The 23,970-nt window shown below is 30.0% G+C and overlaps 1 protein-coding gene and 1 long non-coding RNA gene across 2 annotated transcripts; one reads left to right on the top strand and one right to left on the bottom strand.

The window, feature by feature from the left end:
- Positions 1–1,820: 1,820 nt before the first annotated feature.
- Positions 1,821–17,151, bottom strand: LOC142238681 (cyclic GMP-AMP synthase-like protein). The gene is made up of 4 exons (XM_075310388.1): positions 17,002–17,151; positions 5,466–5,644; positions 4,692–5,386; positions 1,821–2,430 (listed from the first exon to the last, which is right to left on the bottom strand). Exons 1-4 carry the CDS (start codon positions 17,028–17,030, stop codon positions 2,224–2,226), a joined length of 1,110 nt encoding a protein of 369 aa, XP_075166503.1. The 5' UTR covers positions 17,031–17,151; the 3' UTR covers positions 1,821–2,223.
- LOC142240889 (uncharacterized) lies at positions 7,532–7,980 on the top strand. The gene is made up of 2 exons (XR_012723424.1): positions 7,532–7,665; positions 7,738–7,980. It is a non-coding gene; the product is annotated as an uncharacterized LOC142240889 (long non-coding RNA).
- Positions 17,152–23,970: the final 6,819 nt, after the last annotated feature.

Genomic DNA, 23,970 nt, shown 5'->3' with positions numbered 1-23,970 from the left:
TAGCCAATTTTACACAAAATTAGAACGTTTATGATGCACCAGAGGATTTATAAATAAATTAATATATTAAAAGTTCATATTTGAACACAAAATTGTGACCAAAACCGCGAAAATACGAAATTTAATTTTGAGCAGCAGTGCTCTTTACGAACAACACAAAAGCAAATGAACGAAAATTAATGTTTGGGACTGGCTCCTTACGAAAAAATCAAAACGAAATGTCAGAAAATTAATTTTTGGAACTGACACATTTTTTTAAAGAGAATAGTGGATCATCTATGTATTATAAGGTCTATGAGGCAGGCAAACGGGCGGTCAAAACGACTGCAAAAAAAAATACCAGGCGGCACAATAAACGTTTTTGACAAAATTTTCTATAGAAATAAAATTTTGTAAACATTTTCTATAGAAATAAAAATTTTGTGAAAATTTTCTATGGAAGTGTGTGGTTTACTTTTGGGTTTAGTGAACTGCCTGAATTTATTCTGATAATTGGTTGATAGTTTTGCTGCAAGTAGAGGATGCTGATGAGGAATGTGATAATTCCGAAACGTGCGTACATCCAACCATCTTGCAGTCTATAGGGCTTTGCCCAAATAAATTTGACAAACATTATTTTCCTCTGTTAGTTAAGCTACACTTGTAGTTTAGTCAATGCATGGTTTCAACCTGACATCAAAATCATTATGATTGAAGAGTAAACCAACAATAACAAATAAAACGAATGGAAATAAAATTTTGTGAAAATTTTCTATACAAAAAATTTTTTGACAATTTTTATAGAAATAAAAGTTCGTAAACATTTTTTATAGACATAAAAATTTTCTATAGAAATAAAATTTTGTAAACATTTTCTATAGAAATAAAAATTTGTAAACATTTTCTATAGAAATAAAAATTTTGTGAAAATTTTCTATAGAAATAAAATTTTGTGAAAATTTTCTATAGAAAAAAATTGTGTGAAATTTTTATAGAAATAAAATTTTGTGAAAATGTTCTATAGAAAAAAAATTTGACAAAATTTTCTAAAGAATTAAAATTTGTACAAAAATGTTGACAAAACAACTTTCTATAGAAACCAAAATTTTGCCAAATTTTCTATAGAAATAAAATTTTGACAAAATTTTCTATAGAAATAAAATTTTGAAAAACAAAATTATATAAATAAAATTTTGACAAAATTTCCTCTATAGATGTAAAATTTTGTATAGAAATACAATTTTGACAAAATTTTCTATAGAAATAAAATTTTGTGAAAATTTTCTATAGAAAAATATTGTTGGAAATTTTTATAGAAATAAAATTTTAACTAAATTATCTATAGAAATAACATTTTGAAGTTATTTTAGGTTTTCTAAAGAACTAAAATTTTGACAAAATTTTCTATAGAAATAAAACTGACCAAATTTTCTATAGAAATAAAATTTTGTAAAAATTTTCTATGGAAATAAAATTTTTTGTAAAAATTGCAATAGAAATAAAATTTTGTAAAAATTTTCATAGAAATAATATTTCGACAAAAATTTTCTGTAGAAATAAAATTTTGGTAATATTTTTTTCTAAGAAATAAAGTTTTGTAAAAATTTTCTATGGGAATATTTTTTTTTTTAATTTTGACAAAATTTTCTATAGAAAACGTTTTACAAAAATATTCTATAAAAAAATTGTGTGAAATTTTATATAGAAATAAAATTTTGTGAAAAATTGTATAGAAACAAAATTTTGTAAAAATTTTCCATAAACATTTTCTGTATAAATAAAATTTTGACACAATTTTGGTTATACATACTTTGTTTTTAGAGGATTAAAAAAACCATTAATTATTTCGATTTGTTCAACTGTTTTATAAAAAACAAAATTATAATTATAAAATCCATTCATTATAAAATATTTTGTAATATATTATTATAACATATTATATTAACATTTTATGGTATATAGTAAGATATAAGAATATATAAATATAGTAATATATAAGAAATATATTGATATTGTATATAGTAATATATAAAAAAATAAAAAGTTTCCTAACATAAAATACTATAAAATAAACGAAGACAAAGAATTCATTGTGTAGTATACGTTTACTTTACATTAGGAAACAGAAGATATATAAAAAAATATTGATTTCAATAAACTTCAAGTTTGAGTTATATAGATAATCCATAAAATAAAAATATAAATGAAGCCTGGATACTGGAACTCTTAATGAAAGCTTTCTCATTACTTAGGACTCTTGAAAAATGTAGCCACAGTTTCAAAAGGCACATTACATTGGCGATATTTCCAGAGTTCCGCATAAGCTGTTTGGAAATCCCGAGAATACTGCGATATTTCATGTGGTTTTAAAGTGGACAATAAATTCAAATCTCGATTCCAGTAATATGGAAGACAACGCTTATTTAAATAATCACAAAGCCGTTGTAACATCTAAAAAATTAAAAATAAAAAAAAAAATTATATTTTTAATTTGCAGAATCATAAAATCCTATAATAATGGTAGATTTTGACTAAAGAATTAAGTAACGCAAAACAGCAACCAGTGCTGCAAACTATCTATATTGAGTTGCAAAAATAGCTACATCTAATGTTATAGCAAAAATAGCAATTTTTTTTTTAAATGGCCAAATGAAAATTATTAAATTTGCAAATTAAAATTGATGAAATTTTACTATTTTAAACAAGTAATGCCATGGTATCATATTCGAGAAAGTTTTTATTTTGGGTGTTGCTAAACAACAAAGACTAAGGAAACAACCGCAACCAGAGATGTTTTTTTTATTATTTTTCTCCTTGATTGGCTTAGCTATGCTCCCTTACTCTCTTCAATTTCTAAGTTTCACCATCTCTCGCTTACTCACATTAAGAACTTCAAAAAACACATGGTGGTGTTTTAGTATATAAATACACGTGTTTTCTTTTTATACTCCTTATATTGATTAGAGCAACCTGGCAAAAACCTGAGAGTAATGCAAGCGGTCATATTATGAATTTGTAGAAAGAATAGACATTGAAAATATGTATATACTCTCAATAGAGATAAATGTCTTGCTATGTCTTACAAGAACGATTGCAACCCGGCCCAAAAATAAACTACCAACATTTGAAGAAATTATTATCAAAAAGTCTACCAAATTTAAAAAATGTTAATATTTTTATGTTAGCCTGATATCAACGCAGGCTGTTTTTTCGTCCAAACCAATTACTTTACATAAATTACAATTTTAAATGAGAGCTAATTGGACATGAAGATTAAGGAATTGTTATTATTATGCTATTGAAAAGAAAATGTCAGATACCCATCTTACAAGCCTGGCTACACATATGTTTCAGTGTTGGCTAATACACATTTCCATAGTCTCTAGTAAGATCTGGCTGGGTGAGATGATTCAATTTGAGTCTTATATGCTAATTTCTTCACGAGAAGCATTTCTCCCAAGTTGAATCATTTTTTCACCACCACTGTGCATCATCTTCTCATATAGCTACAATGTTAATTTGATGCATTTCATCAAGTTTTTGTAGAAAATGTATTTCCATAGAAAATTTTGTCAAAATGTTATTTCTATGGAAAATTTTGTCAAAATTTTATTTCAATGGGAAATTTAAATTTAATTTCTATAGGAAATTTCTTACAAAATTTAAATTCTATAGAAAATTTTAATTTTATAGCAAATTTTTGTCAAAATTTCAATTGTATAGACAATTTTTAAAAATTTTATTTCTATAGAAAATTTCGAATTTAGTTATATAGCAAAATTTTATTTCTATAGAAAATTTCGAAAAAAATTTAGTTCTATAGAAAATTTTTTCAAAATTTTATTTCTATAGAAAATGTTGTCAAAATTTTATTTCTATAGAATATTTTGTCAAAATTTTATTTCTATAGATTTTTTTTTGAAAATTTTATTTCTATAGAAATTTTTGCCTCATTTTTATTTTTTAACAGTTTTTGCCAAAAATTTTGCTATTGGAAATTTGGTTTTTATTTCCCAAACATTGAGAATTCTACCAATCTACCAAACAGTAAAAAATCTACCACTAGTGGTAGAATTCTACCAAGTGTGGCAACCGTTCTTTACAAGGCGTTTGCTGCAGGCCTTTAGTGTAAATGTCTACGGCTTTGCGTTCTCTGATATGTACATACATACAAAATTTAAATTCTATAGAAAATTCTGTCAAAATTTTAATTTATAGCAAATTTTTGTCAAAATTTCAATTGTATAGACAATTTTGACAAAATTTTATTTCTATAGAAAATTTCGAAAAAAATTTAGTTCTTTTTCAAAATTTTATTTCTATAGAAAATGTTGTCAAAATTTTATTTCTATAGAATATTTTGTCAAAATTTTATTTCTATAAATTTTTTTTTGAAAATTTTATTTCTATAGAAATTTTTGCCTCATTTTTATTTTTTAACAGTTTTTGCCAAAAATTTTACTATTGGAAATTTGGTTTTTATTTCTATAAAAAATTTAAGTACCTCTACCAAAACATCGAGAATTCTACCAATCTACCAAACAGTAAAAAATCTACCACTAGTGGTAGAATTCTACCAAGTGTGGCAACCGTTCTTTACAAGGCGTTTGCTGCAGGCCTTTAGTGTAAATGTCTACGGCTTTGCGTTCTCTGATATGTACATACATATATTGTCAGTTAATAAGAAAATGTTTAATTATCTATAAACTTACATGGAAAAATAATTCGTCCACCGACTTTTGCCAATAAACATTTTGAGGGTGAAGTTCTACTTCCAATAGAAAAATTGCCGTTATAAAATAACTTTTCATGCGTTTCATGTCATAATGATCTCGAAGGGCTTTTATTAAACGGCATACAATTTTCAAATTATTTTTATCCCATAGGAGATTATGTTCAGCCCGAGGATTACCCAAAAGAAATGAAAACTCAGTGGCAGTATGGAACTCTCGCTTGACTATTGCATAGAAATTTCCGGAAGTAGATTCTTTCACCCCTGTAATATTATCACACAATATTGCTGGTACAAAATCAAAAGATATTCTTTTTTCGTTGCGCTTGACATACAGATTTTGGGCAACAGCACGTCCTTGATATGAAATGTTGTAACCAATTAGGTTATTTTGAAGACGTTCCACTGCTCTTTCAATCACATCCTTTAGCCATTTGACGAATACATTCTCTTTCAAACGGAGAGTTGTATCGAACATCGAAGAAAGGGTGCGCAATGATTCTGCGCCAACCAACTTTTGTAGATTCTGAAAACGTTCACGATCAGCTTGTATAATCAAATATCCAGGCTGGTTAGTGTCTAAACTTATTTTCAATAAATTCTCTGGAAACTTTAACACAATAAAAACGTCGAATTCATCTGGTTTTTGCAATTTAACACCATTGGAGTAACTTCCTATAAAAAAAATTAATAATAATAACAAATAGAAAATAATTGATACATATACATATGCCGGTAACTGTAGACTACCTACCGAACAGATCGGTACCACCAGAAAGTTCTCTGAACAAGGCATCCTCGAATTTCATTTCCGCTATTAGTCGACTTTTAACAGTCTCAAAAATTTCCATATAGGGCTGACGGTCAGCAGCCGATATGCTGATGTTGTTGTCAATTCGTTTTAAATGATTTTCGAATGTATTCATGTTTACGCTATAAATAGAAAAATAAAAAAAATACAAAACATTAATCGTCTAAAAATTCAAATATAATAATAATAATAATTTACAAAAAAAAAAAAGCTATAAAGAAAATACCACAAACAAATTGGAGATTTCGATATGAAACACTTTTTTTATAGTGGCGTCTTGAAGTTAAATTAATATATATTTTTTTTTATTTTTTAAAATGCGTTTTAATTTCTTGTTTACTATGTATAAAGGGTTGTGCGTTAGGATTTTAATTTTAAGTTTTTTTAGTTTCGTTTTAATTATAAGGTTACGTTTTTATTTGGAATACTAGAGCTCTATTGATTGAATTTCTATCAACATGTTGTCCAGAAGGGCGTTGGTTGGTTAAATAAATAAATAAAATAAATAAATTGTTTGCTCAAGTGACTCAAGTAACATAATGCCATAAACTTGATGGCAAAATTTCCTAGTGTTTTGATTTTTAGTATTTTAACTTTGCAGTTTAATAAAAAAAAATGATTTTTTATTATTTCTTGTTATATTCGAATATAATGTCGTTATTTATTGTTTCCTAGTGGAAAGCTTAAAAAAAAATAGGAAATAAAAACATTATTCCATTTACCACAAATGAATTTCAAAAAATTCAGAAAAATATATATTCTTTACAAAATAATTGATCCAATTAAGTTTTTAATTGAAATTTCTTCAATCAAAAAAGAAAATATAGTTGATTAAAAATAAAGAAAATATAGTTGATTCAAAAATTAATTGATTTCATCAATTTATTTTTCAATTGGTTCTATTCAATATTTAATTGATTTTGATGAGAAAACTTTATAAATTTTATAATTGAGGCAATTAATTATTTATGGCATTATTGTTTATTTATTTATAATTATTTTTAATATGGATGAAATAATTTTCTCGTAATTTTACAAGAGTTTATACTTTCTTATGAATATTCCGATTATAATTATAGTTGGATTTTTCTTTTGTAGAGGAAGTACATAAGATGCTTCTTCAGATCTAGTTGTTGTAATGATTTTTAACTTTTATAGCCCCAGCAGAAAAGACGTAAACGTCAAATTCGCCCTTGGGGAAATGTTATGTGGAGAGTGGGCAAGACTGATTTATTCACCCTATCTGTACTACTTTTCGAGCATTAATAATTTATATCTATATATTTTATAAATTAACGTGTGTTTTCTTATTTAAAAGAGTTTATGATTAGCCTAACGGTAGTGATACAAATAAGAGTGATGTTGTTGTTACAAAATAAATGAGATCAATTCGAAATTATTATTAAAAGAGAGCGAAAGAGACTGTTAGTGATGAACCAATAAGACGACACTAATGATCAATTATGTAGGGTGTATATCAGAGAACTGCAACCGGTGGCTTTTTTTCGTATTGCAATCTTACCCCCAAAATGTCGGTGGCAGTGAGTAAGACACCAATTCCCGCTTGTTCGGTAAATAGCTATTGTCGCATTTTCCCTACCTATATAAGCACTCCCAATGTTCGGGAGGTTATTATGGTATAGAATAATGAGTTCAAAAAGTACTAAAGACCCGTTTTCTGTATGTATATAATGTACCCTTTCATTACATCCAATTCAGCACCATAAAGTAATCTGTTAAATAATCGATAGATTATATTGGGCATTACCAGTTGAGCATGACATCGATAAGAAAGACGCTGTCTCTCTCACAGAAAATAAATGAGAGAAAAATTCAAAAATATAATCCAGGGACCATTTAATTTTGGTATCTAAAAGTAATGTACAAAATAGTGTCTCTAGCAAAACTGAACAAAAACACACACTTGTGATCGGAATAGAGTTTCGGTGGCTACGCGTAATGCATAAAAAGATATGATATAATCGTAAGGTGAAGTTTGGTTTAATGAACAAAAATAAGCAAAATCCCGTTAGAAGACGTCACAAAAATTCCACTTCTCATAACCTGTTTAGTTGTTCTCTGGGTTGCAAATGGTTTGGTCGGACACGGAGTTCTCATAGGGTAATCAAAACGAAAGAAAAATGTAAGTAAAAAATTAGTAATAATTCTATTATATAGCACCTATATTTATTTCATATTTATATTCAAATTTCAGGTGCAGTTTCTTTACTTTCTAGCAGGATTGGACCTCCATAACAACACATACGCCTAACAATGCAGCGACAAAAGAAGTGCCAATTTGAAAGTAAATGCGTCTTACCACGAATATTAAAATAATTCCTTGTTGTTTGTATAGTCATAACTTAACTATTTTACTTATAAACTAAATAACATATTTAGTTAAAGTCCAAATATAAATTTGGCTTAATAAAAAACTATAAAAATCATTCTAGCAAAATTAGTGCTTATTTAGCTAGCATTTTTTCACTATCCTTTTCAGTGGGTAGAGAAGTGTGTACAAATTATGTGTGAATTTTCAGCTACCAAATTGGTGGTTATCGATAATGCAGAGAATAGTCTATTGGTTATATTCAGCGACATGTTCTCGTTAAACTCTCCGCTAAAACACATGGGGTGTAATGCGGAGCGTAAGTAGGGGTGTTTATAAATTAGTAGCTATATAGTTAGGTATTCGCTGCTTCCCAGAACAAGCGGGTTACCATGCGATCTTTTACATTGATACAAATGCGAGAATAAAAACACCAATAGTATATAACAATGTTCGTATGCAGTGTCTTGCAATCTTAAACCAATCGACATCGTAACAACGCTCGGTAAACAAAAAACGAGGTTGGCACTTAAGTGTGATTGCACTCAACAACAACAATTACTAGCAGTTGGCATTAGCTCAAGAGAATTGAGAGAGTACCAAATAAGAGAATACCAAACTGCTGAGATATGGGTAACCAATTTGTGTGATTGCTTTACTACGGTGTTTTCGAGAGACCAACACTCATACTAACAAACACCGACAGTCGTCGGTTGCATTGGATATTGGTGGTTGAAATTTGTTTTACCACTTGGTGTTTTAAGATTGCAAATGTTGGTGTTTACTAAATACACTGGTCGGTTGCGGTAGATCGCAGCCGTTCTCTGGTGTATATATAAAAACATAACAAAGTGAACAATTTATTACGAGGGCGGTTCGGAAACTTCTTAGCCTATCAATGAAAGAGAATAGTTAGTTTTTCAAAAATATTTTTATTTTTCAATATAATCTCCTGAAACTTCAATACACTTAGTCCAACACTTTTCTAGCAATTCTATCCCTTGATTAAAATAGTTTTCCTCAAGGTCTTCAAAATAGTGGTTTACAACTGTAATTGCATCTTCATTTGAGGTAAAATGCTAGCCAGCAAGGATTTTTTTTAGATTTGGGAACAAGTAAAAGTCACTGGGAGCTAAATCAGGAAAATAAGGTGGGTGGTCAAGCAACTCGTACTTTAATTCGTTGATTTTAGTCATTGTTAAAACACTCTTATTTTTTTTTTGTGTTGTAAGCGAGGACGTTTTTCTCGAATTTGTACATTTAATTGATCCAAAAGTTTGCAATAGTACTCTGAATTTATTGTTTTACCCTTTTGCAGATAGTCAATCAATAAAATACCTTTGAAGTCCCAAAAACCCGTTGCCATAACCTTACCAGCCGATTGAATTGTTTTTGCCTTCTTTGGGGCACTTCCTCCAGCTTCAGTCCATTGTTTGGATTGTTCTTTTGTCTCTGGAGTATAGTGGTGGATCCATGTCTCATCAACAGTTATGAAACGACGCTTAAAATCCATTTTGAGAAATGTTCATTCATATGGGTTTTTGATCGACTGTTAACAAATGCGGCACCCATCTTGTAGAAAGCTTTTTCATCTGTAGTTCTTCATGCAAAATTAAATGGACTCGATCATTTGAGATGCCCATGATATTACCAATTTCACGCAGTTTTATTCGTCGATCATTTAATACCATATCATGCACTTTGGCTGCAATTTATGTTGTTGTTGCTATTTTTGGACGTCCACTACGTGGTTCATCTTTAATGCTTGTACGACCACGCACTTTCACCTAACACATTCACCTTTTTATACCCTAAACCACATAGTGGTTAGGGTATAATAAGTTTGATCTGCCAAAAAATATATACCGATCGACTCAGAATCCGTCCGTCCGTCTGTCCATGTATTTGTTGTTCACAGGATTCCGGTCGCAATTATTAACCGATTTTGATGAAATTTGGTACGGGGAGATTTTTGGGCACAAGGACGAACGCTATTGAATTTAGAAGAAATCGGATCAAATTTAGATATAGCTCCCATATATATGTATATATATATATATATATATATATATATATATATATATATATATATATATATATATATATATATATATATATATATATATATATATATATATATATATATATATATATATATATATATATATATATATATATATATATATATATATATATATATATATATATATATATATATATATATATATATATATATATATATATATGGATATATATGTATCGCCCGATTTTCCCAAATTTGGCCACAAAACCTTAATTTATCAACCGATCTTACTCAAAGTTGGCTAAATGTAATCTTCCATAGCACTAACTATATGTCCAAAAAATCATCGAAATCAGTTCAGATTTAGGTATAGCTCCCATATATATGTACCGCCCGATTTTTCAAAATCGAAGTTGGCTAAATGTAATCTTCCATAGCACTAACTATATGTGCAAAAAATCATCGAAATCGGTTCAGATTTAGGTATAGCTCCCATATATATGTACCGCCCGATTTTTCTAAATTTGGCCATAAAACCCTTATTTATCAACCGATCTTACTCAAAGTTGGCTAAATGTAATCTTCTATAGCACTAACTATATGTGCAAAAAATTATCGAAATCGGTTCAGTTTTAGATATAGCTCCCATATATATGTATAGCCCGATTTTCCCAAATTTGGCCATAGAACCCTTTTTTATTAAGCGATCTTACTCAAAGTTGGCTAGATCCAGTCTCTATAGTACTAACGGTATGTGCAAAAATTCATCGAAATCGGTTCAGATGTAGATATAGCTCCCATATATGTATCGCCCGATTTTGAAAAATTCGCCCCTAATATCCTTATTTTTGACCATAGAGGCCTCATTTCTTAACTGATCTTACTCAAATTTTGCACAAGGTAACCTTTTGTGCTATTAATCAAACCCGCTTCCATATAATATGCATCGCTCTATTTTCCCAAATTTGGCCATTGTACTCTTATTTATTAACCAATGTCACTCAAATTTCAAATTTTGATGTAGGTTAGGTTAGGTGGCAGCCCGATGTATCAGGCTCACTTAGACTATTCAGTCCATTGTGATACCACAGTGGAGTACTTCTCTCTTTTTTTTTTTGATGTACTAGCCGATCGTATTTATACGTACTTGTAGCTCTTACATAAGAATATTGCTCGATTTTTACAAATTTGGATTTATTACCCACACTAATTGAACGATTTTCTCTTTTTTAATAATAGGCTCAATATTAGTGGCATACTAACTCCGTAGGTGCAATATCAACACAGCCAGTGTTGCTAGAAGTAGGAGAAGTTCCCTATATGTAGGATTTTTCTAATATTTAGCGTCTTGTAGGGACGTAGGGCCACAATGTGGGGACATTGTCACTCAACACAATTTGTAATAATTTTTACATTTTGGTGGCTCTAGAGGAGGAAAATAGAAGCCGGCAAGGCTTGATCTTTAACAATGTGAGGTAACAGCAGTTACCACTCGTGCCAAAAAAAATCTAACAAAATTTGAAGATTACCACAAATCTCCCAAACAAATATTTCCATAGGAATTTGTGTCAAAATTTTATTCCTGTAGAAAATTTTGTCAATATTTTATTTCTATAGAAAATTTTGTCAAAATTGTATTTCTATATAAATTTTTTTCTAAATATTATTTCTATAAAAAATTTTCTCAAAATTTTATTTCTATGGAATTTTTTCTCAACATTTTATTTCTATAGAATTTATTGTCAAAATTTTATTTCTATAGAAAATTTTCTCACAAAAATTTGTTTATAGAAACTTTTTACAAAATGTTATTTTTATAGAGATTTAACAAAAAAAAAATACTATTTTGGGTAGAATTCTACCAACTGTGGCAAACTTGTTGGTAATACAAATTTATATTCTTAGTTGCATATTCATGTTTTAAGATAATAAAGTACTTAGAACCATTTTTGTTTTGTAAAATTTTTTAAATTTAACGAAAAATATTGTAGGGAAAATTGTATGGGTAAGTAGGGAACTTTTTTTGTCCTTGTAGGGTAAACCGAACATTTTCCGTGGCAACACTGACTATGAGCTATAGTCAGATTGACACAAAGCACCCATAAACATGTACCCCTTAATTTTCTTAAATATGCAACTGCGGTTTATCTCCCAGACCTATATCAATGTTACCCCACAAAATGTTTATGATTACTAATTCAATATGGGTGGTTTGGGGTATGATATCGTCGGCCCCGCCCGACTTTCTACTTTACTTACTTGTTTATGTAAATATTTAATGACAGCACGCATTTCTAATATTTCCATTGTAAACAAGTAAGTAAAGTTTAAAGTCGGGCGAGGCCGACTATATTATACCCTTCACCCCTATGTTATGTAGGCCAAACTTTGTGTTACCATCTCAACTACTTCACATTGGCTGGCAGCTATATAAAGGAGAATTTTTTTTTTTTTATTTCTACAAAATCTCTAGACTTAAAATTTAAATCGGCTAACGCTATCCAGTTAATTGGAAGAAACTTCCATTGAAAATGGGTCTAAAATGTGTAACGGTCTACCATATTTCCCCAACTCTGGTGTACGTATATATGGGAGCTATATATAATCTGAACCGATTTTGACTAAATTTGACATGTATAGTTAGAATAATAATTCTGCTATCTATGCGAAATTTCACGTAAATGAGAGTCTAACCTTGGCCCCCCTGGTCATATGAGTGCAAATCGGCAAAGATATATGTGGGAGCCATATCTAAATCTGAACCGATTTCAACCAAATTTGGCACAATTACCTATACTACCGAACGTACTCCTTGTGCGAAATTTGAAGCAAATCACGGCAAAACCCTGGATTTTGAGGCCATATAAGATCAAATCGGACGAAAGATATATATGGGAGCTATATCTAAATCTGTATCGATTTTGACCATATTTGGCACATACAATAGTATCGTTAAAAGTACCGGTTGTGCAAAATTTGAAGTAAGTCAGGGCAAAACTCTGGCTTTTGAGACCATATAAGTCCAAATCGGGCGAAAGATATATATGTGAGCTATATCTAAATCTGAACCGATTTTAACAAAATTTTACACACCTAACGATACTATTAAACGTACCCCTTGTGCAAAATTTGAAGCAAATCACGACAAAACTCTGGCTTTTGTGGCCATATAAGTTCAAATCGGACGAAAGATATATATGGGAGCTATATCTAAATTTGAACCGATTTCAATCAAATTTACCAAGCATTGGTAGAATGTCAATTCTACCCTCTGTGCAAAATTTCACGAAGATCGGTAGTAAACTTTGGGCTTCTGTGGTCATATGAGTCTAAATCGGACGAAAGATATATATGGGAGCTATATCTAAATCTGAACCGATTTGGCTGATATTTTGCAGGATTTTCGAGATTCATAACATATATGGATGTACGGTATTTCAAGAAAATCGGTTATTAAATACGCTAAAATAGGGGATAAATATATATGGCAGCTATATCTAAATCTGAACCGATTTTTTCCAAGACCAATAGCGATTGTCTCTGTCCCAAGAAACGGCCCTATGCCAAATTTGAGGACGATCGGACTTAAATTGCGAGCTTTGTGCACAAAATTACATATACAGACAGACGGACATCGCTAAATCGACTCAGAATTTAATTCTAAGCCGATCGGTATACTAAAAGATGGGTCTATGACCACTATTTCTTGGCGTTACATACAAATGCATAAACTTATTATACCCTGTACCACCGTGGTGCAATGGTTAGCATGCCCGCCTTGCATACACTAGGTCGTGGGTTCGATTCCTGCTCCGACCGAACAACAAAAAGTTTTTCAGCGGTGGATTATCCCACCTCAGTAATGCTGGTGACATTTCTGAGGGTTTCAAAGCTTCTCTAAGTGGTTTAACAGCCATGTGGAACGCCGTTCGGACTCGGCTATAAAAAGGAGGTCCCTTGTCATTGAGCTTAACATGGAATCGGACAGCACTCAGTGATAAGAGAGAAGTTCACCCATGTGGTACCACAATGGACTGAATAGTCTAAGTGAGCCTGATACATCGGGCTGCCTAACCTAACCTAACCCTAACCTAACCTACCCTGTACCACAGTAGTGGTGAAGGGTATAAAAATGTGTTTTTCTTTGTTAGACCGCGGACTTATCAGCCAACCTGTTATGACAGCTATATATGTAAATCTGAACCGATTTTTTCAAAATCATTTCATTTCTTTGAGCCAATGTTAAACTCTGTGCCAAATATGAGGACGATCGGACTTAAACTGCGAGCTGTACTTTGCACACAAAATTACATATACAGAGAGACGGACAGACAAACAGGCGGACATCGCTAAATCGACTCAGAATTTAATTCTAAGACGATCGGTGTACTAAACGATGGGTCTCAGACTTTTCCTTCTTGGCGTTACATACAAATGCACAAACTTATTATACCCTGTACCACAGAAGCGGTGAAGGGTATAAAAATGTTTACATTTTTATTTCAAATATTATACCAATTTACAAAAATATATCCAATAAAAAATATAATTAGAAAGTTTGATCGGAAATAATTACGAGTGTAACAAGATCACCTACTTACTAATTATTTTCTAGAAATATATCCATTATTTCATTTATATTTACTATTAAATTTATATTTACGAGGGCAGTTCGGAAACTTCTGAACTTAGCACAAAAAGCGCGGTATAAACAGAAAAAAGTTAAGTATTTTGGAAACTTCCATCTCTGTTATGAACACGTGTAAAATTTTGTTTCGATCTGGCAACTCCTTGTTATAGAAACAGGTGTTCAAAAAAGATGCGTCCCAATAAACACAGGATGAGCGTTTTTCAAATGCAACAACTTTTCAGTTTGAGGGTAAATATAATTTTCAACATAAATTCAACTTGACTTGAAATAGCTCATCTTCAATACATCTTCAAATTGTTTGCGAATTACTTCCAATTTGCCAAAATGTTGACGAAATCTTTGAAAAGGTGTTGAAGATAACATGAGAAAACTTTGACAAAACACTACCCTAAAATGCAACGAAAAAACCATGTGGTTTTCAATACTTATTTGTGCAACGAAGTTCGTGGTCAATTACAAGAAATTAAAAAAATGGAAAATTTTAGACAAATAACCAAATAGTTTATAAAAATAGGTAAGTGAAAATATAAAATGAAATAAAACTTTAAGGAAATCACTAAATGTATATCTCTTTGCCGAAAACTAAAATGATGGATTCTACGTTCTTGAAAACATTAAAAAGCTGACCGATGAAAAAATGGTGGACAATTAACTGGAACTGCTTCAAATAGTTTATAATAATGGTACGTCAATATGAAAAATTAAATCAACACTTTAGAGAAGTCACTAAATTTAAATCTCTTTGCAGAAAACTAAAATCTTTGGATGCTACATTCTTGCAAACATTAAAAAGCTGACCAATGAAAAATGAGTGGCTTATCGACAAGAAAAAGTTTCCAGAAACATTACAAGTGCAACCAATTAAAATTGTTAAAAACAACAAATTGTTGAAATCAACAACTTCTGGATGAAAATGTGCATCACATTAATTCATATGCTATTATCAGTTTAGAATGGATATTTGTGAATTCCTTCTGCTGGAAATCAATTCTAACACGCGGTCCAAATTTCAAATTGCCCGCATGTTAATATATTTTAATGCTGTTTTATGACACCAAAAGGAAGGAAGTCGAATTATCAATGCAAAAGTGTTTACTAATAATGTTTAAGATATTTAAAGTTTTGTTGTTTGTTTTGTTTTTTTGTTCTTAAATGTTGATATGTTTAATAAGATTATTATTTATCAATTGGTATTGTAGTGTATTATGTAGTGTATTATTATATATTTTATTTTGATGAAAATGAATAAGTTATACAATGCATAGAATTTTGGCTTTGACTTTCAATTTGAAGTGAGTATATCATTCATACAAATTTAGGTTGAAAAGTATTTGCAACGATGTTAATTTTGAATTTGAACGATGTTAATTTTTGAATATATATATATATATATATATATATATATATATATATATATATATATATATATATATATATATATATATATATATATATATATATATATATATATATATATATATATATATATATATATATATATATATATATATATATATATATATGTATATATATATATATATATATATATATATAAATATATATATATATATATATATATATATATATATATATATATATATATATATATATATATATATATATATATATATATATATGTGTTAATTTTGAATATATATATATATATATATATATATATATATATATATATATACATATATATATATATATATATATATATATATATATATATATATATATATATATATATTATATATATATATATATATATATATATATATATATATATATATATATATATATATATATATATATATATATATATATATATATATATATAATATATATATATATATATATATATATATATATATATATATATATATATATATATATATATATATATATATATATATATATATATATATATATATATATATATATATATATATATATATATATATATATATATATATATATATATATTATATATATATATATATATATATATATATATATATATATATATATATATATATATATATATATATATATATATATATATATATATATATATATATATATATATATATATATATATATATATATATATATATATATATATATATATATATATATATATATATATATATATATATATATATATATGTCTGAAGTCTCCACTTTGCGTTTCTTATTATTGCAGTTGTCAATCGATCTGATAAGGCTTTGTATAAAATTCCAAGAATTATAATCCTCAATTTTGTGTGTGTATATGTATTGAACTGAATCATTAACAGTGTAGGAACTGCATAAAGTAGATTTGTTCGCACATTGATCCAAAATGAAAATCTTGGTAATACAATTCTAAGAAATTGAACAGTTTATGGATTTTGTAGGTATAAAGGAGAAAGAAATTCTACAATCTTTAGGTATTATTGCAATAAACACAATCAAATAGTTTTCATTTACTTACCGTGTGTAATTATATGCACTATAAAACATTAGAAAGGAAATTAACAAAGATAAAGCACTTCACACAACTCTACGGCTGAAACGAATGGGACTGAATGGGACGAGCGACTGTTGAATGCTTGTTGATATATTAATTTAGGGGAATAAAAGGCATTATTTTATTCAGCACTGATCCCAGTGTTGCCAGGTGATTTTTGATTCTTCCCCCCAAATCTTAAGAAAAAACCCCCTAAATTTCAGAGTATAAAAGTACAAAAAGTGGTCCGAAAATTACGTGAAAAAATCCTGTAGTGATACACTTTAACACAAATATATATCCTGAAAGAAAAGTTCTTTCCTGAGAAACGAAATTTTAGAAAAACTAAGTTTTCTTTTGATGCTAAAATTTGTTTTCGTTTGAAGTAAATAAAAAATAAAATTTGCTATCTAAGAAAATACTTTAGAACAAAAGAGATTTTCGTTTGTTTAAAATTTCATCCCTGAGGAAATTATTTTTTTATGGATGTAATAATACAATATGTATATCAATTTAAAAAGCGGACTTACTCTTAAAAAGCTTTCAGCTGCTAAGTTAAAATACGATTGTTTTTAATTTTGTCAAATATTAAAAATGCCCTTTCAACAGAAGAGTTTAAAATAGATAACGAAAATAATGCTATTGGATACTTGTTTGTATTTAGGATCTTCTTGTTGACTTTCCGCAACTTTTTTCTCATAATTCATGTTAGAATTGTTCCGAATTTTCTTGAGAATTTCTCCACTTTATAAGGTCTGAAATAATTTTTTACCCCCAAAAATCCCCCCAAATAAATTTTACCCCTAAAAACGTGAAAAAAACCCCTAAATTTGGGGGGAACCCCTAACTTGGCAACACTGACTGATCCAAATATTGCCATTTAGTACACACATTTATGGTATTAAGCTGAGTACTATGTTCAGTTTTCAAGCTGAAAACCAGCTTGTTTTCACGGTTACTTTTTTAATTAATTAATTTAGAAATATAAAATTATTTGCAATCAATTCCTTGCAACTTTTCCATCCATTATTTGGTAAGACTTGAGCAAAATACAAACGTCTTCACAAATATATTTGTACTTTTAATTTAGTGTTTTGGTGAAAAACCCGAACATAGTACTCACCTTTACCCATAGATAACCTAACTAATAGATGGTCCGTCGCTCTCCTACCAGAAAATGTTGAAGAAGCCCAAATAAATTTTCTGACATTTCGTTTTGCGTTTTTCGTAAAGAGAACATTTGATCAAAATTAAATTTTGTAGTTTCGCGGTTTTTATCGTATTTTTTTGTTCAACTATAAACTTTTCAATATTTAACTTGAGTATAAATCATCTCGTGTATCACAAATGTTCAAATTGTGGATATAATAGGAAAAATGTAAAATAGAATCTCAGAGAGAATTTGTAATTCCCCCTATTTTCTTCGTTTATTCCTCATTTTGGGAACTGTCAGACTTTTCGGGAACTTCCGAACGTATCTGGAATATATGTTAAAAAATATATTAAAAAAAAATGGTGTTGGTCGAAGCAGGGACCGAACCCAGGACTCCTGTCACGCAAGGCGGACGACCAACCACTGCACCACGCTGCCAACAAATATATGTTCAACAATGTTATGTTGTTAAACAATGTTATGTTTGCATCGGCGCCGCAAGCTATGCTATGTAAATATAACTTATAACGATAATTATCTCTTGATGACCATAACTGCTACGTAGGCCAGTGGTTAGTATGCTGGCTTACAAACTGTGTGGTCCGCTGTTCGAATCCCCGTCCGGCAAAAGGTAAAATTAAAAAAAAAAAATTATAAAATTTAATAATTTCTTCTACAATGTTTGTATTACAGAAAAAGGTGTTAAGAACTAAAAAAACTCATGGAAGCGAAAAAAATGTGAGGGAATATGCAATTAGGTAAAAAAAAATTTTGAGCACAATATTCTTTGGGAGCAAATTCTTCTCAGCATATAATATTTTTGGGTCCAAAATGTCTCCAAACATATTATATGTTCACATAATAACATATAGTTTTTTGGAAGACAACATTATTGAATTTGGATGGAAAAATACAAAATGTTTGGAACTTAGACTACCCAAACATAATATATTGTTTAGACCAATATGCTTTCAAACATATTATATATTGGAAGAAATCAAACATATAAATGTTTGGGCAATACCCAAAAATGTATATGCTTGAAGCAAAATATGTTTGGGAGTATATGTTACAGAAGCGATTTTTTTTGAGGGTGTATTTACGTATTTGTTATTAAATAACAATGCAAAAACATCTTTTAACGTTACCGCTGAACTATTCTAAATAAAATCATTACAATAACATCGTTAACGGTGAATTGCGTATTCCATTAGTTGAAGCTTTGACTACCATATATTTTGGATCTTCAAATATCTGGAATATTAAGGAAAAGTACTCTTCTTGTTGCAAAATGTAGTAAACTCTGGAAATTGGAAAAATTCCCTACATTTGTAGAAAAAATGAAAAATCTGTCCTTTTTCCCTACAGATGTAATTTTAGGAAAACAAATCCCTACAAAAAAGGATTTTTCCCTACGCATGGCATCACTGGGAGGGACTGTTGAATGCTTGTTGATATATTACATTAGGGGAATCGCAGGCAGGGCTGCCAATAAAATTTCAAGAAAAATCGTCATTTTTTTCGAAAAAATCGTCAGATTCGTCACTTCCATTTTAAAAATCAAAAAATCTGCAATGTAAATAATATTCAATCCAAACTAATTCTTGGTTAAAAACAAAAGTATTTATTTCATATAAAGAACAGAAAATTAACATATCAAACTATGCATTTCAACAACAAAAGCACAATGAATTCGAATTTGTAGAAAAATAAGTCGAGATGAGCCGACATATTCGGCGGCGGCGTCGACTGGCAAAAAATGGCCGGCGGCGACTGAAATCGGCGGCGCGACTCGGCGGCTTCATTCTCCGGTGGCAACCGTGTAGGTGTAAAATAAGGTATAGCTCCAACATGTATGAAATCTCTAGCAAAAACTCGCAATTTCTCTATATGATAACTGTCAAATGTATTCTCTATTTTGCTGGCTCTAAACGTGCAAACCAACTGTTTCTAGTCAAAATTTTTGAACGCAGCTAATATCGTCATTTTTGGGGCAAAAATAGGAAAATCGGCATTTGCTAGTTTTTAAGTAAAAAATCGTCAAAATGCCGATAAATCGGCAACATTGGCAGCCCTGATCGCAGGCATTATTTTATTCAGCACTGATCTAAGTATTGCCATTTAGTACACACATTTATGGTATTACCAGTTTGAAATTTATGATAGTGTATGTGTGTAAATATAACCATAGCTATAGGCGGTAGGCGAAACATTTTTGCTGCGACGACAAATACAATAAGCATGTCGGCAAAAAGTTCCTGTTTTCTCGTTACTGTGTTTTTCATCAGCAATATAGCATGATTTTTCAATATTTAATAAAGGGGTTGAATAAAAACATGAAATAGGTTGATTTAATTGAGTTATTTGAAAATTAAAAAAATTTACACGTGGCCAGGCAACAGCAATGCATAGCAAAGAAAATAAAAACACAAGAGGACGAAAATTTCTCTTCTACAAAAACAACAAATATCAACCTAAAGATGTCGCACAATGCCTGCAGCTTTGGTATTACCGACGTTGCGGTCAAAGCACTGTTTTGATGTGGCCTTTACAGACTATCAGTAATTCCGGACGACAGAGCTCGTGTCGAACATATCGCATATATTGGACACATTATCAGTTAAGTCCGATGGCATAATCGATACTGCTGCATGTTTATGGGATATATATAACATATTTACCGATTATTTAGCCATCGCCGACAAGTCGTACCTATTCAACACACTGTAAGATTCTTTACAAACACCGACATTCCGTCCGGAATAACTGATAATCTGTAAAGCGCAATAAATTCTTTATAAAGGCATCGGCAGTTTAATTTCAAATTGTGTGCCAAAAAATTAATGGAATGAAAACATTTATAAACAAGTATATACAGCAGTAAGTTCGGCCGGGCCGAATCTTAAATACCCACCACCATGAACCAAATATTAGGGATTCCTTTGAAATTTCAGGAGGGCTTGAGAACAATTCTCGGAGATAAATTTAAAGATTTCACCTATGAGGACTATTCACATTCTGGATTTATAAGAACCATTTTTGTTTGAGGTTTGGAGGAATCATTAACATCTCTTGTAAATGTGCAAGAAAATTATAAAATAACGTCTTGATTTGAAATCTTAAATCTGTAGAAGTAAAATCTGGAAATTTTACATTGTGTTTCAAGCAATTTTCATGATCAGTGCGCCTTCTACACCCTCAAGAAGTGAAGTCGGTCTATATGGATGCATTACCAAATGGATCGATAAAAACTTAATCCGATACACGTTTTTGTGAGCCTAAAATACCAGAATATTTACAATTTCAGGCAAATCGGATAAAAACTACGGTTTATAAAAACCCAAGGAGTTAAATCGGGAGATCGTTCTTATGGGGGCTATACTACAATATGGACCGATACTCACCGTTTTCGGCACACCTCTTTATGGCCCGAAAATACTTCTAGATTTCCAATTTCAGGCAAATTGGATAAAAACTTCGGATTCTAGAAGCCTAAGAAGTAAAATCGGGATATCGGTCTATATGGGGGCTATAGCAAAACATGGACCGATACTCACCATTTGTGGCACACCTCTTTATGGTCCTAAAATACCTATAAATTTCCAATTTCAGGCCATTTTCGGCACATCTTTTGATGGTCTTCAAGTACCTCTAGATTTTCAATTTCAGGCAAATTGGATAAAAACTACGGTTTCTATAAGCCCAAGACCCCAAATCGGGAGGTCGGTTTATATGGGGACCATACCAAAACATGGACCGATGCTCACCATTTTTGGCACACCTCTTTACGGTTCTAGAGTACCTCTCGATTTCCAATTTCAGGTAAATTGGATAAAAACTGCGGTTTCTATAAGCCCAAGAAGTAAAATCGGGAGATCGGTCTACATGGGGCTATACCAAAATATGGACCGATACTCACAATTTTTGGCACACGTATTTGTGGTCCTACAATACCTCTAGATTTCTAAATTCAGGTAAATTGAATAAAAACTGCGGTTTCTATAAGCCCAAGAAGTAAAATCGGGAGATCGGTCTATATGAGGACTATACCAAAACTTGGACCGATACTCATCATTTTTGGCACACCTCCTTACGGTCATAAAATACCTCTAGATTTCAAATTTCAGGCAAATTGGATAAAAACTACGATTTCTATAAGCCCAAGACCCCAAATCGCGAGGTCGGTTTATATGGGGACTATATCAAAACCTGGACCGATATAGCCCATCTTCGAACTTGACCTGCCTGCAGACAAAAGACGAGTTTGTGCAAAATTTTAGCACGATTGCTTCATTATTGAAGACTGTAGCGTGATTACAACAGACAGACAGACGGACATCGTTATATCGTCTTAGAATTTCTCCCTGATCAAGAATATATATATTTTATATAGTCGGAAATCGATATTTTGATGTGTTACAAACGGAATGACAAACTTATACCCCCGTCATCATTCTATGGTGGTGGTTATAAAAAGAGCATTTGTTACTACAAAGTTAATTCTTTAACATATTTTAAATCCTATTTTCTTTACGTTTCGTAAAGTCGGCAGAGAACTGAACTGGGTGACGCCGAAGCAAACTGTATGATATTTGAAAGAAGCGCCGACAAAAACTGCATCATGTTAGAGTCATGACTGCCACCTACTGACGCAGTTTCGTTTCACAGTTTCGTTCTATTGTGTTTTTTATTCTCTCTGTGCATAGAGGTGAATTTAAAAATGTTATAATCGATGGCCAAAGATTAGAATAGATAGCCGTCACGGTATTCCTTCACGGATTTTGGGCTTCCCATAAGAAATACACGTAAACAAGTGTTCGCCTATCACTACACTCAGAAAAAAAATGTTCATCAATTTAGTTTTGCCATTTTATTTCCATTAAGTTAAATTTTTGTTTAAAATAATAAAATTTATTTCCTTCAGTAAAAAATCCTAAACTGAAAGCAATTAGGAATAGTTCATTAACTAGAATAAGGCATGGAATTTTACTAATACTAGAAGAATTTAAGAATTTACTACTGAACAAGAAAATATTCACTGATAACAAAGTATTCGTAAAAATAAACAAAATATGAACTAAAACCAAGTTTCCTCAAATTTAGTAAAATTTCTTATAAAATGATAATTTTGACTTTCTTTATTATAGGAAGCTTATCATACATACGAATAACACTTGGCATATAAAAATATTTTAATTCATTCGTACTAAGAAGTATTCAATCCTTTCCAAACTTAGGGAGACACACTTGTTAGAATATAGGAGATGTTCCTATACTTCATTTATCTACCCCTATTCGATGTAATCGATATTTTTGCGCGTGGGTTGTTTTTTAGTTGAAATCGCGTTGTTATAGTAAAATTATATAATAAATAACAAATAAAATAATATAAAATATTTGTTATTTTAAATTAGTGATAAAAAATTATGTTCGTGATGGTGTATAAAGAAAGAAAACAGAATAACATAACAATCCCATTCATTCGTCTTCATTTTGGAATCTTCAATTAACAGGTCACATACCATTCAGTGACGATAACCTTTTGGGAAAATTGGTTCATGATTTTTTATATTTGTAGGTATTGAAATTGTAAAAGGAGGACAAAATCGTTACGCAGCAACTTATTAAAAGTGAAAGGTACAAGAAGAAGAAAAAATGCGATTTGCAGTTGATGACATTACATGGAAATTGGAAATAGTGGAATAATAAACTAATATTTCAAGGCCAGTCGATGCTGTTGATTCTTAATAAATATATTTAATATATTAATAAAACGTGTATTTTATTGAAGAAAAATTGCC

Source organism: Haematobia irritans, chromosome 5 (assembly GCF_050003625.1).
Source record: "Haematobia irritans isolate KBUSLIRL chromosome 5, ASM5000362v1, whole genome shotgun sequence".
In the NCBI taxonomy this organism is placed as follows: Eukaryota; Metazoa; Arthropoda; class Insecta; order Diptera; family Muscidae; genus Haematobia; species Haematobia irritans.
The sequence above is the reverse complement of the archived record's forward strand: the minus strand, read 5'-3'. Positions and strand labels throughout refer to the sequence as shown.

Bases quoted from the DNA above. Each gene is read 5' to 3' on its own strand.
- LOC142238681 (XM_075310388.1), bottom strand. From the start codon at position 17,030: ATGTTTTATAGTGCATATAATTACACACG. The intron at 5,645-17,001 runs GTAAGTAAATGA...TTCTATTTATAG, and splicing joins AGTGCATATAATTACACACG to CGTAAACATGAATACATTCG. The intron at 2,431-4,691 runs GTAAGTTTATAG...TTAATTTTTTAG, and splicing joins TGGACGAATTATTTTTCCAT to ATGTTACAACGGCTTTGTGA.